At 38.9% G+C, this 18,470-nt stretch overlaps 1 protein-coding gene across 5 annotated transcripts in view; it reads left to right on the top strand.

The window, feature by feature from the left end:
• Positions 1 to 17,628, top strand: part of JADE3 (jade family PHD finger 3) — a 138,442-nt gene extending 120,814 nt beyond the window's left edge. For 4 of the 5 annotated variants that reach the window (XM_086386500.1, XM_086386501.1, XM_086386503.1 and 1 more), the window contains exons 9-11: positions 7,940 to 8,410; positions 10,171 to 10,288; positions 14,540 to 17,628. In XM_086386500.1, coding sequence (XP_086242626.1) covers positions 7,940 to 8,410; positions 10,171 to 10,288; positions 14,540 to 15,450 — 1,500 coding nt within the window. In that variant the 3' untranslated portion in view covers positions 15,451 to 17,628. Of the gene's footprint in view, positions 1 to 2,668; positions 2,859 to 7,939; positions 8,411 to 10,170; positions 10,289 to 14,539 lie in introns of those variants that run through there. The other variant, XM_086386505.1, reaches the window with a different exon arrangement.
• The last annotated feature ends 842 nt before the right edge of the window (positions 17,629 to 18,470 follow it).

Genomic DNA, 18,470 nt, shown 5'->3' with positions numbered 1-18,470 from the left:
GAAGTTTGGAAAAGTAGGGAAAAGAAGTTCACTCTTTAAGATGGAAGAAATAACAAGTATGTACAGTCAGCCCTCTGTTTCCACAGGTTCCACATCCACAGGTTCAACCAATGGCAAATTGAAAATATTCAGAAAAAATTCCAGGGAGTTCCAAAAAGGAAATTTGAATTTGCCTTGCGCAGACAACTATTACATAGCATTTGCATTGTATTAGCTTTTATAATGATTTAAAGTATGGGAGGATATGAATAGGTTACATGTAAATACTTCGCCATTTTATCAATATATAAGGGATTAAGCATCCATGGATTTTGGTACCCACAGGAAGTTAGAACCAGTTCCCTGTGTATTACTGTAGCTCAGTCGATAAAGAATCTGCCTGCAGTGCAGGAGACCCAGGTTCGATCCCTGGGTCGGGAAGATCCCCTGGAGAAGGAAATGGCAACCCACTCCAGTATCCTTACCTGGAAAATCTCATGGACAGAGGAGCCTGGTGGGCTGCAGTCCATGGGGTCACAAAGAGTCGGACACAACTGAGCGACTAACACTTAACACTGTATGTTTGCTTGTTAACATATAGAACATAACAGTGTGCATGCAAAGAGAGTGACCCAGTGGAGAGGAAAAACTGTTGGATAGAGGTTTTTCAGTAGGTGAGAGAGGGGCGGCTTCAGGTAAGAACACAGATTGTTCTTCCTGGGTAACAGACTCAAAGGCAGAGTATGTAGGCACAGTATTAAGTAGGTGTGCTGCTGGGAATCTGCATAGTGCTCTTTTGATTGTTGTAATTTCCTCAGTGAGGCAGGAAACAGAATCATCAGCTGAGAGTAAGGTTGTGGGTGAAGTCTCCAGTCTAGAGAGAGAAGAGGTGTGAAATAGTGTTTTGGTTTGGGAAAGTGCAGTTTAACTGCCAGGCTGCATTAAAAATCTTCCCCCCAGGTGAGGGAGAGTGAACTGCAGGTGACCTTGTAAAGTGTGGTTGTGTTTTTCTCCACCTATGTTCTGCTTATACCAATATACTGTATTTGTTTACTATTGATTCCCATACAGGAAACAAGATTCTAAATTACTTACCAGTTTGGAATTAACTTAATGGTGGCTTAAAAGGGAAAAGGGGTTTTGGTCTCTTTTGCCACAGTAAAACTAGATGTCAGCTAGGAAAACAAAGCACACTCTACACTAGTATAAGCCGAATATGGGTGGGGGTAAAGTTTTATTAACATCATTGTTTTTCAGAGGTTTATTTAAGGGTATTTGTGATTAGTCACACATTTCGAGTACTTTGCTTTATAAAATCTTCATGGAGATTTCTTAATTCTTCCTACCTTCCAGCAGTGGGGAATACCCACATCTCTCCCCTTCTTTGGATTTGGAAACATTCATTTGGCAAGAATAGAATCTTACACTGGTGGTTTTGGGGTCTAGACTAGCCACTATCTACAGCCTCCATATCTGGGAGCTAGAACCTTTCTTCTGAGGATGAAAGTTTCTGGTAATCCTGGAACAGATTCTAAAGACTGGGTTAGAAACAGATGCCCCAGACAGCTCCGAATTTTGCCTAGACCATGGACATACAGTCCATCTGCCACCTTTCCAGAATTCCTTTAGGGTCCTTATGTATCTTATCTTCAAGCCCCATTAAGCCTAAATCTAGATGTTTTAGGCCTTCCTTGAGGAAAAAAAAAAAGAAAGAACAGTTGTTAAAAATATGACATTTGAAGCCAGATTTCTGGGGTCCAAATCCTGGTTCCATCTCTTGTTTGTTATGTAGTCTTGAGGAAGTTACCTACCAGATCTGTTCCTCAGTTTCCACATCTATAAATGGAGATGATAAAATAGTACCTACTTAAGGAGGTGGTGAAGAACTTAACACAGTGCCTAACAGATACTGAACACTCAGTAAATATTTGTGATACTAGTAGTTGTACTTGTTACTGTTCATATTAATATTATTTCCTGGCATCAGTCTGACTTTGTTGATGTCCTGGCATTCATCCGCCAGCACCAAGTGTCTAGAATCATTAGACACTTGGTGCTGGTATAGGTGCCCCTTTTGACAGTAGAGGAATGTGGGCATGTCTGGAGTTACATACATGTATATTGAAGTCAGAATAAATTGATGGGCAGCCAGGAGTTTACTGTTAGGCTAACAGTAAATAGCTTTTGACTATGAGGGAAGTGAACTTTTTTAAAACAAGTGAAAATCTTTGACAAGTGGGGAAATGCAAGTATGTCTACTCAGTGACTGTTAAAGATGGTACTAGTAGAAAAGGAAATTAAATACTAAGATTAAAGGGCACCAAAAAAAAAAAAAGAGAGAAAGCACCTTAATATTTTTTTCATATATTCCAAATTTTATTTGTGAATACAGATTGTTCCTGTTCTAAGATATTTCTGGTTCTTGCCTTCCGGCATGTATAGTCTATTAAGGGAGACCAGATACAAACATGAGAAAAGTTAAATAACACTCAAGTGACATCACCCATCAGACCTTGCAGACCCTTAGGGATGAGAGATCAGAAAGACTGGTGGCCACTGTTGGTGCTAGAATTTAAGTACATAACAGCTAAATAAGTTTTGTAGGCTGACTTTGAACCATTTATGACATGGTGTCAGTGACCAGACTTTGAGAAAATTGCTCTGATATCACCCATTTGTCTGTTCACAGATTACTGGGTATTAAGGGCAACCAAATGGACACTGCCCTGCAGCAGGATAAAAACTGCTGAGGACAAATGCACCAGGCCCATGGTGTTCAGCACAGATGTTATCTGCTTTTGAGGAGTACACACTGTTTTCTTTTAGGGCGGGTAATAAAATATTTCTTTAAAGAGGCAAGAAACAATTTAATTCCTAAATCAGTCTCTGGTGTTCTTTTTCAAAGATTTTTATTCTAACCACCCTATCTGATTCAATTCTCATCCCACAAGAAACTCCAACTCCCCTTACAAATGTGAACATGTAAGGATAGCATTTTCCCTCTAATGGAAGTATTTCAAAAACTCATTTCTCTTCTATAATTTCTGAAAAATAAGTAGAAAATTATTTCTTCTTAACCCCTTTAAAAGTAAACCACAGTGAGATATTACTTCCTACTCATTAGGGTGGTAATAATCAAAAAAGCAGACAATAACAATTATTGGCAAGAAGGTGGAGAAATTAGAACACTTATGTGTTGCTGGTGGGAATGTAAAATGCATAACTACTGTGGAAAACAGTTTGGCAATTCTTCAAAAAGTTAGACATAGAGTTACTATGAAAGTGAAAGTGAAATCGCTCAGTCGTGTCCGACTCTTTGCGACCCCATGGACTGTAGCCTATCAGGCTCCTCCATCCATGGGATTTTCCAGGCAAGAGTGCTGGAGTGGATTGCCATTTCTTTCTTCAGGGGATCTTCCCAACCCAGGAATCAAACCCGGGTCTCCCACGTTGCAGGCAGACGCTTTACCGTCTGAGGCACCAGGGAAGCTAGAGTTACTATATGTCTTGGTAATTCCACTTCTAAGTATATATCTACAAGTTAGAGGTCCCCAAGACCACCCTCAAATTCAATAATTCATTAGAAGGACTCACAGAACTCAAAAGACAATTACACTCACGGTCATAGTTTATTACAGTGAAAGAATACAGATTAAAATCAGCAAAAGGAAGAGGTGCATAGGGCAGGGTCCAGAAGAGACCAGGCACAGAGCTTCCAGTTTCCTCTTTAAGTGGAATCTTGTGGATAGTGCTTATTTTTCTCAGCATTGATGTATGATAATACACACAGAGTATTGCCAACCAGCAAAACCACTCAAGCCTTGGGGTTCAGAGATTTTATTAGGAGTTGGTCACGTAGACATGACTGACCACCTGCATAGCTGGACTTAGTCTCTAGGCTCTCCAGTCCCTCCAAAGGTCAGGCTGATACCACATGACTCAGAGCTTCCACCATAAATCACATTGTTAGCAGAGACTAGCTGACATGGCCCAAGGCCTTCAGGTAAATAAAGACACTCTTATCAGACAGGACATTCTGAAGGTTAAGAGGTTACCTCTCAGGAGCTAGAGGCAAAGGGCCAAAGTTTTCTTTGGCAAAGTTAATCCTTTATTGCATGTTACCAAAGAGAAATGAAAACATATGTCCACACAAAAACTGGTACACAAATCTTCATAGCAGCATTATTTCATAATAGCTAAAAAGTAAAAATAGTCTAAATGTCCATCAACTGAAGAATGGATAAACAAATGCAGTATATCCAATATAATGGAATATTATTTGGCCATATTTTTAAAAGGATGAAATTCTAATACATACTGCAACATGGATGAACCTTGAAAACATGCTAAGAAAGAAACCAGATATAAACTGCCACCTATGATTCCACTTACATGAAATGCCCAGACTAGGCATTTCTATAGAGACACAAAGTAGATTAGTGGTTGCTCAGGGCTGGGATTGGGAACAGGGAGTGGCAAATAAAAATGAGATTTCTTTCGGGGGTCATGAAAATGTACTGGAATTACATAGTGGTGATGGTTGTACAACTCTGTAAATACACTAAAAACATTGAAATGTATACTTAAAATTGATGAGTTTTGTGGTGTGTAAATTATATCTCAGTAAAGCTGTTCTTTTTAAATGAGCATTAAAACACCACCACTCCTGTCACCTTAAGTGATTGCAGTAGAAATGAGATATTTACAAAAGCATTTTGTTTAATAGAATGTGCCAAATATATATTTTTGGAAAAAAGTAAGAAGTTATTTGATTGGTTAGCATTTCTCCTTTATCACCAAGATATGTATGTGGACTTCCAGCTTTGAGTATGACCTTAGAATGACCTTTTTTGAAACTAGATGGATTTTATGGCAGTTTCCTAGGGACATTTCATTTTTCATCTAAGTACCTAATTCTTGTTCATATTATTGTCTTTTATTTTGAGTAATTTATATTTATGTCTCTATATTTTATAAATTTGATCTAAGAGAGATGATCTGTTTTTAGCTTCCCATCAGTTTTATGTCACACACTCATCTCCTTGAAAAGAAAACATTCCTTTTGCTTTCTCTTCCCATATTTTTGTCTATTAAACAGCAGAAGAGCACTATGCCCAACATTTTTAACCTTTTCCTATGGAATGCCTTTTGCTACTTGTTTTTTAAATGACCAGTTAGTTTCTTAGTCAAGGGATAACAGAAGGTATCCAGATAAAAGTATAGTTTGGGCTTTTCATCATCCTTGTTTTCTTGAGGCTTTTCAAATCATAGAATTTTTAAGGATACAAATTTCAATGTAATGGAACAAACTCTTCCAGTTAAGCTAAGTTGGGGTGGGCTGTTTTAGGAATGCAGTAGGTGGCTAGAGTACCACTTAACTGAAAAGTAGGAGTTGAGGGTAGGGGCCAGTTTAGGTATAAAATCAGGTACTTTACAGGAAGTACAAGTAATAATGGGCTTCCCTGGTTGCTCAGACAATAAAGAATCCACCTGCAATTCAGGAGACATGGGTTCAATCCCTGAGTTGGGAAGATCCCCTGGAGAAGGAAATGGCAACACACTCCAATATTCTTGCCTGGAGAATTCCATGGACAGAGGACCCTGGTGGGCTACAGTCCATGGGGTCGCAAAGATTCAGACACAACTAAGCAACTAACACTTTAACTACTTTCACAAGTAATAACACGTGTGAGGTTGGATAAGATAATCTTTGAATTGTTGTTCATCCTTGGAATTCTTTATCCTGTGAAATTAGATTAAGTGGAATCTGCTCCCATTAAAGCTTTTGTGGTTGCCAGTATTCTTTTTTTTAATTGGAGGATAATTGCTTTACTATGTTGTGGTTTCTACTATACAACAACACATCAACCGTAAGTGTGTGTGTGTGTGCACACACATATATATATCCCCTCACTCTTGAGCCTTCCTCGCAGCCCCCCATCCTACCCTTCTAGGTCGTCACAGAGTGCTGGGCTGGGCTCCCTGTGTTATATAGCAGCTTTTCGTTAGCTATCTGTTTTACACATGGTAGTGTATATATGTCAGTGCTACTGTCTCGATTCCTCGCACCTTCTCCTTCCCTTGCTGTGCCCACAAGACAGTCCTCTACGTCTGTGTCCTTCCCTGCAGATAGATTCATCAGTACCATTCTTCTATATTCCATATATATGCATTAACACACGATAGTTGTTTTTCTCTTTCTGACTGACTTCACTCTGTATAACAGGCTATAGGTTTATCCACCTCATTTCAACTGACTCAAATTTGTTCATTTTTTATGGCAGATATTCCACTGTATATATGTACCACAACTTCTTTATCCATTCATCTGTTGATGGTCATCTAGGTTGCTTCCATGTCCTAGCTATTATAAATAGTGCTTCAATGAATATTGGGGGTACATGTGTCTTGAATTACAGTTTTTCAGAGTACATGCCCAGTAATGGGATTACTGAGCTATATGTTACTGAATTATATGGTAGCTTTATTCCTAGTTTTTAAAGAAATCTCCACACTGTTCTCCTTACTGGTTTTATCAATTTACATTCTCATCAGCAGTGCAAGAGAGTTCCCTTTTCTCTGCATCCTCTCCAGCATTTATAGTTTGTAAATTTTTTTGATGATGGCCATTCTAACCAGCATGAGGTGATAACTCACTATTATTTTGGTTTGCATTTCTCTAATAATGAGCGATGTTGAATATCTTTTCTTGTGTTGCCAGTATTCTCTCAAGTGTTGAATTTCTCAGTCTTTAAGGAGGCCTGCCAGGTTTTGCATTTTTTTAGTCTTTATTTGTATCCAAGGTCCTTCTCTATGTTTTGTTATCAAAAACCCAACATATAGATAATTGAGCAGTCTGCCCTCCAGATGCGTGTTTCCAAAAGATGTGAGACTTGGCTTTAATGATGGGAATTCCCACTATATCTTTTGAAACAAATCCTCCATTGCTTTCCTTCTTTTATTTGCAAAAAAATATAAATACATGTGCATGTTAAATCCTTGGAAGGAAAATCGTAACATAGCCATAACAAATGGTAATTGAAACTAACTGAAGCACAAGAGTCTAGCAGTCATGGGCTAGGTTCTCTTGGCCTCCCTGTGAATCCTCAGTGCATATCCCATAGTGATACCTAAGAAATGTGTTACATCTATGAATGGAAGAATATTGTAAACTTAATTCCAGATTGTCTGTAACCATACTGTCCAGTAGAACTTTCTATGATGTGATGGAAATTTGTGCTGTCCAGTATGGTTGAAATGTGGCTAGTGTGACTAAGGAATTGAATTTTTAATTGTATGTAATTTTAATTTTATTTTATATGTAATTTAAGATAGCCAGTTGGCTACCTTAGCTACCATGTTGGACAGCACAGCTCTATAAGACCAATTTCAAGAAGTTAGGTTACTTAAATATTGGAGTTCCTGTGACGTTTTTAGAACCAGTAGCTGTTCTGGCAGTAATATTGATTCTGGTTTTCTTTCATTTGTTCAGAAGCATTTCTTGAGCACTTGCTAGTTCAATAGTTGATGACAATGCAAAGATGAATGACACAGCTTCTGTCTTTAAGAACCATGGCCAGGAATTTTACATTTGTTATGCTCTAAGTATAGTTTAAAAGGACCATTATAGAAGCATATGATGAGGTGATATTGGGGTCACAGAAAAGATACAGCATGACTCTTTATAGGGGCCAAAGAACAATTCTCAGAAAAACCTAACGCTTGTGCTAAAATTTAAAGAGTTTGAAAAAAAAAATATTTTTTTGCCTCTGTTTTTACTGTTTTGTAAAAGAGCAGATTTCCGGGCTTACTTGTAAGGTGTCTGTCATAGTCAGTTTAAGACCAACTTTCTCCCTGTCTTTCCTTTGCTTCCTATGAGCTCTCAGTTTAGGCCCAGGTATATAGAGCTTCCTCTTCCCCACACAGCCCTGCTGCCTTAACACATCTTTTCTCCCCACAGTGCTCAATAAAAAGTTGCATCACTGCCTTCCATGTCACCTGTGCCTTTGAGCACAGCCTAGAAATGAAGACCATCCTAGATAAGGGGGATGAAGTAAAGTTCAAGTCATACTGCCTCAAACACAGCCAAAGCAGGCAAAAGCTCAGGGAGTCCGAGTACCCCCTACACAGGGCTTCAGAGCAGAGCCAGGCCAAGAGTGAGAAGACCAGTCTACGGGCACAGAAGCTTCGGGAGCTGGAGGAGGAGTTCTATTCCATGGTCAATGTGGAAGATGTGGCCACAGAGCTGGGGCTGCCCATGCTAATTGTGGACTTCATCTATAACTACTGGAAGCTGAAGCGCAAGAGTAACTTCAATAAGCCATTATTTCCTCCAAAAGAGGAAGAAGAAAATGTCCTGGTACAGCCAAGAGAAGAGAGTATTCACACTCGCATGAGAATGTTTATGCACCTACGGCAAGACCTAGAGAGGGTAAGGTGACCAACTATGACCTAGTGTATACATCTTGGTCTGCATAGGAATGGAGGCCACACTTCCAGATTAAAAAAAATAATAATAACCCATTTATATTTGTAGTATAGGCTTCTATGCCCTTGTTTATCTTCTGATTTCATTGTGGCCCCAAATGTTGGGCTTAGTTGAAATTCTGCTAGACACATCAGAGAATAGAAGAGTCTGTCCTCACTTAGATGCTTTATGAACCTTAAATATGAAATAAATATTTCATTTGGTTTACTTTTTTTCCACTGTTAAACCTAAATTGGCTCAGCTATATTTTACTGACACACTTATGAGACTGCAGGCTGAAGAAAGAATGAATTTTGCTTAGGAAAGTGCCAGATTAGAGTTTCTTAAACTTGGTACTATTGACATTTGGGACTGGATGGTTCTTTATTGTGGGGGACACTGTAAAATGTTTAGCAGCATCCCCAGCCTCTACCCACTAGATGCTAGTAGCAAACCCCCAACATGCCCAGTTGTGATAACCAAAAATGTTCCCAAATTACCAGATGCCCTCTAGGGGTGAAAAATTACTCCTGGTTGAGAGCCTCTGTGCCAGATAATTCAGTGTAACTCATGAGATACACACACACACACACACACACACACACTCACTCACACTAAATTAGGTACTGTAGGGATTTAAAGATAAGTTAGGTCCTGTGTTTACCCTAGAGAATCTTATAATCAAGTGTAATGGTAGCTTGTTTTTTTCTGTGCTACCAGAATTTGGAGAGGAACTAATAGATTTTTTGTTGTTCAGTCACTCAGTCATGTCCGACTCTTTGCGACCCCATGGACTGCAGCACGCCAGGCTTCCCAGTCCTTCACCATCTCCCAGAGTTTGCTCAAACTCATGTCCTTTCAGTCAGTGATACCATCCAAACATCTTGTCCTCTGCTATCCCCTTCTCCTCCTGCCTTCAGTCTTTCCCAGCATCGGGGTCTTTTCCAGGAGTCGGTTCTTCACATCAGGTGGCCAGAGTATTGCAGGTTCAGCTTCAGTCCTTCCAGTGAATATGCAGGGTTGATTTTACTCACTTTTAAAAATTTAACTCACACATATATATAGCACTTACTATGTGGTACCACTCTTCTAAGCATTTTGTAAATATTAACTCATAATCCTAACATGCATAAGAAGAAGGTACAGTTATCCCTATTTTCAGATGAATAAACTGGGACACAGAAAGTTTGAGTAACTTGTCCAGATGGGAGAGCATGAGAGAGTGAGGATTTCACCCTTGTGGCTTGGAAACTTGACTGAGCTGGAAGTGTGAGCAAAAAAAGCTACTTCCAGTCTTCCCAGCAGACTTTTATCCTACTGGTCCAGCACTCATTAGAATACTGGATCCAGCATTGCCACCATTTACTCAGGGATCTAAAGGGAAAGCTAAACTGTTAAGTCATCATTCAGTTTTCTAGCCTGACTGCACAGATAAATATCAAGCCCATGATGCCAAAGGAAGAGTAGACTTGAGAAGGTAGCTTTGGAGCTTTTGCTTGTGCTGCTGATTGATATGGGAACCATGATCCCACCATTGACCGTGCCATGTGAATACCTATGTAGCGGCTCTCTTTATGCAGCTTTTAGATTCTGTCTTCTCTCCTCAGCCCCCCATGCCATGTGACGTAAAATTAAGTTGTCTTAATTTTAGCCAAACAATGTTCAGTTGTCAGGTTTGTGTAACATGACAAAACTCTCTTATTTGTTGGGGGTTGGGCTTACAGGTCCGAAACCTGTGCTACATGATAAGCAGACGAGAAAAAATGAAACTGTCATACAACAAATTACAAGAACAGATCTTTGGTTTGCAAGTCAAGCTTGCTAATGAGGAAGTTGCTGCAGGTAAGCTGTATAAATTTTATATCAATTGTTTCACTTAAAAATCTTTTAAATTCATTTGTTCTAGTCCAACCATGATGTAACATGGCCCATTTCACTGTTGACTCATGAGGCAAGAAATCCCAGGGTAGGGTTGGTGGAGTTGCAGGTCTAGGACAGATAACTTATGTCCCAGACAGATATTAGAGGCTGTTAGTTGGAGCCATGAAATGATTCTAAAATCATTGGATTCATTTAGAAATCAGTAGGATACGATCTGATCCTAGTTTCCGGAAAACATTTAATTCCAGGGTTACTCATCCTAACAGTCTGTTATATTAATAACAAATCCTTAGCCAGAATTTAGTAGGAGATCTGGGTTCTTATCTTTTCACTTATTCACTGACGTTTGTTGAGCACCTCCTATGAACTAAGAGCTGAGCTAGAAGACAGAGCAGTGAGCAAGACAGAATTCCTTCCTTCAGAGAACTCTGCCCACTTGGTGAGAGAAACAAGTGAACATAATTACAGTACTCTAAGCATAGGAGCTTGGCTGGAATGATGACAGTCATATTCAGAGATATTTGTAACCTCCCTTTGCCTCATTTAATACAGAGGTCAGTGGCAGAGCCTGGGCAACTAGGGGTCACTGGGCAATGTGTGCAGAATCCAGCTTCTGCCAAGGGCCAGCTATAGAGCAAGAGAGACACCCAGAAATAAGGTGTGAGGTAGGTGTCAAAGTCTTATGGAAAGTTGTGAGGATCACAGGCCACGGCAGAATGGTGTAGGAGGAAACAGCAGGGCTGCTCAGCCATAAGAGTACCATGATAGACAAGACAAGGAGAACCAGAGGACAGCAGGAAGAGCTTCCATGGTGCCAAGGAAATTGGCCCCTAGACCATGTGACTTCTAATTAGTGGGACCCAGCCCCATAACTGCTTGTGGCAGCAACAGATGGCAGGCTCTGGTAGAAGTGGGGGCTGAGTGTTCAGTTTAGACCTTTAGGGAACAGATGTCCATTGAGGCACCTAATAGTTGTCTTTTCTGTATGTCATCTTTGTGAGGCTACAGTGAGATGGTAATGGGCAAAGGTCAAGTCCTTATACAAAAATAAATTGTTTGATACTAGTGCCCTTTTGATTTCAGAACACTCAGAATAATAGAGAGAGGAATACTTGTCATAAATATGATTATAGGGTTGATATAACCAGGTAATTGATTGCCAGTACTCCCAAGGCCAAGCCCATAGCAGCAGAAATATCATGATTGGCAGAAACATCATGATTCTTTTCTGGGGGGCTTGCCACTACAAAACCTGCCCCACACCTCCATGATGGTCATTCATAGTGAAGAAATTATTTTAAGTTAAGGACATAAAATATATGGGAACCACCAAAACCTGTACTACATTCTTATGAGTTTGTATTTGACTTGCTTTAGGAAGACTGGAGGGTGTGATCTGAAATGTCTATGTTCAGAGTAAAAGAAAGGGAAAGTGTTGGTGGCTCAGTCATGTCTGACTCTTTGCAACCCAATGGACTGTATGGAGCCTGCCAGGCTCCTCTGTCCATGGGATTTCCCAGGCAATAATACCAGAGTGCCATTCCCTTCTCAAGGGGATCTTCCTGACCCAGGGATCGAACCTGGGTCTACCACATTGCAGGCAGATTCTTTATCACCTGCGCCGCCAGGGAAGCCCGAACATTCAGGCAAGTTCTGAATGCTATGTGGTACCCACTCATGCACATGTACAGACACACAAATAGGAAGACCCTATTCTAAACCACTGCTAGTGACATTCTTTTCAGAAATAGAAGGAGCAGAAAGGATGTATGAGGCATCACACTAGTCTTTGTGATTATTTTTACAGACTAGGAGAACAGAGGTGAAGAGGTTGGGAGTCACACAGCAAAAAGTGGCAGTGCTAAGTTTTCCACCTGTAGCAATCCCCACCCTAACCTCTAGTTCAGCTAACTTCAGCTGCTATATGCACATATCAAACACAGGTATTTGTTCAGTATTTGGAAGAGTGGGTACGTGAACTCTGCTGTAAGAATGTATGCCTTTATTTGTTTATTTTTTTATTGAAATATAGTTGCTTTACAAAATTATATTAGTTTCAGGTGTACAGCATAGTAATTCAGTATTTTTACAGATTGTACTCCATTAAAAGTTACTAAAAGATAATGGCTATAATTCCCTGTGCTATACAATATATCCTTGTTGTTTATTTTATACGTACTAGTTTGTATCTCTCAATCCCATACCCTAATTTTTCCCTCCCCCTTTCCCTCTCTCCTTTGCTAACCACTGGTTTATTTTCTATATCTGTGAGTCTGTTTGTTTTGCATATATAATCATTTGTATTATTTTTTAGATTCCACATATAAGTGATGTCATAAAGTATTTGTCTTTTGCTGCTAACGTATTTCACTTAGCATATTCTCTGGGTTAATCCATGTTGCTGCACATGGTAGAATTTCATTCTTTTTATGGTTGAGTAATATTCCATTGTGTGTATATATATATGTGTATGTATATGTGTGTGTATATATATATATATAACCTCTTCTTCATCCATTCTTCTGTTCATGGGCTTTTCAGTTGCTTCCATATGTTGGCTATTGTAAATAGTGCTGCTGTGAAAATTAGGATGCACATACCTTTTCAAAATAGTGTTTTTGTTTTTTTCCAGGTATATACCCAGGAGTGGAATTGCTGGGTCCTATAGTAGTTATAATTTTAGCTTTTTGAGGAACCTCCCTACTGTTTTCCATAGTGGCTGCAGCAATTTACACACCCACCAACAGTGTACAAGTGTTCCTTTTTTTCCACATCCTCTCCAACATTTATTATTTGCAAACTTTTTGATGATAGGCATTTTGACAGGTGTGAGGTGAAATCTCATTCGGGCTTTGATTTGCATTTCTCTAATAGTTATCAATGTTGAGCATCTTTTCATGTACCTGTTGGCCATCTATATGTCTTCCAAAAAATGTTCAGGTCTTCTCCCCATTTTTTAATTGGGTTGCTTGTTTTTATAATATCAAGTTGTATGAACTGTTTTATGTATTTTGGATATTAACTCATCATTGGTTGTACCATTTACAAAAATTTTCTCCCATTCTGTAGGTTGTCTTTTCATTTTGTCAGTGGTTTCCTTTGCATGCAAAAGCCTTTAGGTTTAATTGGGTCCCATTTGTTTATTTTTGCTTTTATTTCTTTGGTCTTATGAGACAGATCCCCCAAAAAAACTACTGCTGTGATTTATGTCAAAAGTGTTCTGTTTTCTTCTAGGAATTTTATGGTTTCAGGTATAACATTTTAGGTCTTCAATCCATTTTGAGTTTATTTTCATAAATGGTGTGAGGAAGTGTTCTAATCTCACTGTTTTACATGAAGCTGTCCAGTTTTCCCAGCACCACTTGTTAAAGAGACTGTCTTTTCTCCATTGTATATTCTTGCCTCCTTTGTTGTAGGCAAGTGTAACTGACCACAGGTGTGTGGGTTTATTTCTGAGCTCTTCAGTCTGTTCCGTTAATCTATGTGTCTGTTTTTGCACCAGTACCATGCTGTTTTGATTACTGTAGCTTTATAGTATAGTCTGAAGTCTGGGCACATGATACTTCCAGCTTTGTTCTTTTATTTCAAGGTTGCTTTGGCAGTTCAGGGTCTTTTGTGGTTCCATATGAATTTTAGGGTTATTTATTGTAATTCTGTAAAAAATGTAGTATGGCCATTTTAACAACATTAATTCTTATAATCCAAGAAATGATTTGTGGTTTCACATATGATATATCCTGGAAAACATCCCATGTGCTCTTGAAAAGAATGTGTATTTTGCTGTTTTGGGATGTAATATCCTATAGATACTGGTTAAGTCCAACTTGTCTATTGTGTCATTTAAGATCACCATTACTTGTTAATGCTCTTTCTGGGTGATCTGTCCATTAATGTAAGTGGGGCATTAAAGTCTCCTACTATTACTGTATTATTGTCAGCTTCTCTTTCATCTCTGTTAGTATTGGCTGTTTATATTTGTTGTTCCTCTATTTGGGTATATGTGGTAACAAGTGTAATACCTTCCTTTTGTATTCCTCCCTTTATCATTATTTAATGCCCTTCTTTGTCTTTGTTATAGACTTTGTTTTAAAGTATACTTTGTCTAATTATGAGTATTGCTGCCCCCACTTTCTTGTTATTTCCATTTGCATGAAAACAGATGCTGTTATTTAGATTGGTTGTTAAAATGAACCTTTCTTTTTTTAATCTCAGGACTTCCTGTGACAAATGCACTAGAAAATTCATTGTTTTACCCACCACCAAGAATTACCTTAAAGTTAAAAATGCCCAAATCAGCCACAGAAGATGGCAGTAACAGCTCCACAGAGCCTGATCATGGACCTCTCTATCCTGATGACAGCTCCCCTGCTTGTAATATGAGGAGCATGCAGGTGGCTCAAGATTCACTGGAAATGAGAATGAAGTCATACCCAAAGCATCCACAAGAGAGCCAGACTGACTGTTTGCTGACCAATCCCAGTGATGATAGAAGTGAAGCAGAGGATCCCAGTCCTTCTTGCAAACCTCCATCTCCTAAGTTCTATCATGGGCAGTCTCTGGGAAAGCCTCTGGTCCTTCAGGCTGCCCTGCATGGACAGTCTTCCATTGGGAATGGGAAAAATCAACCTAATCCCAAGTTTGCCAAATCCAATGGCCTAGAGGGTACCTGGTCTGGGGATGTCACCCAAAAAGATAGCTCAGGTGAGATGTTCTCTGACCAGGAGCCCATGCTCAGCTCCCACTTGGGTAGTCAGGGCAGCCTTAGAAAATCTACTGTGGAGCACTCCAGCAGGTCCTTTAAGGAGACCACCAATAAGTGGGTGAAGATCACAGAGAACCTCCAGCGCTATGTGAAGGCAGCCAAGAATATTAACCCCAAAGAGCAGCTCTGGGGCAAGCAGCTTGTTAGGCGGTCTGCAGGGAGAGCTCCATATCAGGAGAATGATGGGTATTGCCCAGATGTGGAGCTGAGTGATTCAGAAGCAGAAAGTGATGGTAATGATGAAAAAGTCAGGGTAAAGAGAGAGAGTTCTGATAGGGAAAATCCTCCCCATGATTCCAAACGGGATTGCCATGGTAAAAGCAAGACATATCCTGTTTCCCACAGTTCAATGCAGAGGTGATTAGAAATTCCAAGAAAACCTCCATCTTTGCCTTTGCCTCATATATTGGGGAAAACTCATACACCAAAATGACTCTAGTATATGTTGGGAGAAATTGTAGTAAAAGGGAATATAAATTTTTCCGCACTAAATTGGCTTGCAGTTTTTGAACTGGTATCAAGTCTAGTTTTTACAAGCACATTATAGGGATTACATACTGTCCAAAAGTTTGGGTGGTTGTGTTTTTTTTGCCAGAAGCTAGTGAGAACAGCTGGGACCAGAGTAATTTGCTCCGTAAATACTTTGGGGCAGCATTCCAATTATATTAACACATTGATATACATACATATTAAGAGTCCATGCATTGTTAATGGATTTGCAAGAGACCATGATTATCAGACACTAAAACTACTTATCTTTCGAAGCTACAGCATGTGACTCCCGGACCTGGTGTCTGTAGGAAGTTTCTAACTCCACTGGTACCTAGAAACACTCTTCAGGGAGAGACCAGGGACCAATATTTCAGATACTGTCAAATTCACTACCCTCTTCCTTTGCTCTGCACAAGGTTGAGTTCCTTTCACAGTATCTTAACTTACCAAGTCAATACACCTAATGCTTATAAGTGTTCAGTGCCTGTTCCTAGACTTGCTTGTTGGGGACACACTCGTAACTATTTCACCCAGCTAACAAGCATAAAAAGCTAACTTGTGGATAGTGTTTACAAAAGTACTACTTCCAAGGAAAATGCTCTGATTCTCTCAGTTTAGGCGCTTGTGAAGGATCCCAGAGCCTTTCCCAAAGTGAGAACATTTCTGAGGGATTTGTATCAGGTCAGGGTTTTTGTGTTAACTGTTTTCAAATAAGTTTGGCTTAAATAAGTTTGGCTGACAGTTTTTGTATGCCTGCTTTAATGTTTATAAAAGTTTTTATTGAGGTATAATTAAAAGATAATAAAGTGCAGAGAAGTTAAATATTCTTATCTGCTTTAATTTTGAAACAGATTTTTATTGTCAAACAGAATTTGAAAGCATGTGTTTAAAAACACATGGATATAATTTAGCTTTGTACCAACTATGAGTTCAAGGCAATTTCCAAAACAAAAAGGCTGGAGCTGTTTTTCAGAAGTTGCTCATACTCTGTTCCCAAACTATCAGCCTTGATTAATCCTGGGGAAGAAGAGAATAGTTAGGTTTGTGGAGGATAAAACATACCTGCTTCCCATTTAAAGAAGAGGAAAATGTTACAGTTTTTAAAATGTGAAGCCAACTATATATAATTCTCTGCTCACTTTTCTTAGCCTTAAATTAATGTTCTCTTTCTTCTATTTTGGGAACATGTAGTGAGACTTTTCAGACAATGAGGCCATTTTAGATTTTTAAAGTTGCTTCCTGGTGAAATATCCCAGCTGCAGTAAAGGCAGGGGCCCTTCTCTCCATAAATATGGGAAACTCAGTAGTTTTCAAAACCTCTTTCCCACTTTTGTTTCTGTAGCTGTCTTTGGTTTTATTTCTTCCTCCTTTTCTGAAAATTTCTGTATTTTGCCTCTCCTTTGGCTACACCTTCAAAATGTTTCTTTTGTGCCTGTGTACATGTGTGAACATACCATAGCATGTGTGATCAGTGTCCTGTATTTCATTTGAATACAAAGGAAAAGGCTATGGATTATCCAAATGAGGAAGAGAATTTCTCCAATTTATGCACTAGGTTTCTGTACTTTTTCTTTGCATTTCCTGGGTTAGATAATAATTTGACACCTTCATGGTAATGCCATTCTAGTGGAGCTATGTTATAAACTCCTCTGTTAAAGGCCAGTACAGTAACCTGTGTCCTTTCATGCCTTTCAATTCTGAGTGAGTGGGAAGAAAAGCAAACATTGAAAAAAGTGCTTCAGCCAAATTCCATATATGTAATGCCATTGGGATAGTATTGACAAAAATAATTTCAGTCAGGGAAATATAGTTGTAATATTTTTACAGAATTTTCCTAAATAAATGAAGGAGCCTTCAGCTGTATACATTTCAACTGCCCCAAAATGTATTTGCTACATTTTGCTGTTGTTTGAAGTATTACCTCTTAACCTTCTTGTTAAATCTTTTTCATTTTGTCTTATATAGTCCAGTTTTCAAAGACAAACTGTCTTTTTTCAAATGTCACCTTTTTACCAATACTTTTTCATTAAATTATGAAAACTGCTAACTGCTGTCAGTGTGGTAATTTTTTGGGCATCTGGGTTTTCAAAAAACTTACATATGTGCCTTTTATTTAAAAAAAAATCTTATTCATTAAAACAGATGGTAAGGGGAAAGGAAGAAGAAGGAGTGATTGAATGTTTAGAAGCACAAATTCATGATTCGTGTCAATAGCAGGGACCAAAGAGAACTCTGGGGAATTGGACTCTACCTGGAAATCACAATTTCATTGGGCTGATAAGATGGAACCATAGGGTCAACAGAAATCACTAGGAAAATGGATCCTATCTAAAGTCACAAAGCTCAGAGGGCTTAGATCAAGCCTCACTTTTAGATACACATTCTTTACAATATTCATTCTATTTGGAGTCATGTGAGTATATTAATGTAATAAAGGTTATATAGTGTCATGGGGATTTTGAGGGCATTATAAACATTTTCATTATGTTCACAAAATGTATTTGGTAAAGGTCACTGGATAAATCATTAGTGAAGATAGTTAAAAGATAATTATCTTTTATAGTTTCTCTCCCCCTTCTTCTCATTTCCTCTCCTCCTCCCCCTCTCCCCCTGCATTTTCCCCAATACCACATTCATAGATAACTCTTTTGATTCAGTAAATTTCTAGGTAAAATGTTGTGGTACCAAAACTACAAATACTGCTCTTTTAGCCAACAAAAGCTTTGGGTTTATGCTGATGACTGTATTTCTAATAAGAGACGAACTTTTGTTTTTACGTTGAAGAAACTTTCAAATGCACAGAATAAACCAGAGGATATACAGTCCTGGGGCTAAAAAAAAAGGACTTTACAGTCCTCAGTATGCATGCTGACCCTTAAGAATGGAAGA

The sequence above is a fragment of the Bos grunniens genome, chromosome X (assembly GCF_055505025.1).
Source record: "Bos grunniens cultivar Pamir isolate PY7600 chromosome X, Bosgru_T2T1.0, whole genome shotgun sequence".
Lineage (NCBI taxonomy): Eukaryota > Metazoa > Chordata > Mammalia > Artiodactyla > Bovidae > Bos > Bos grunniens.
The sequence above is the reverse complement of the archived record's forward strand: the minus strand, read 5'-3'. Positions and strand labels throughout refer to the sequence as shown.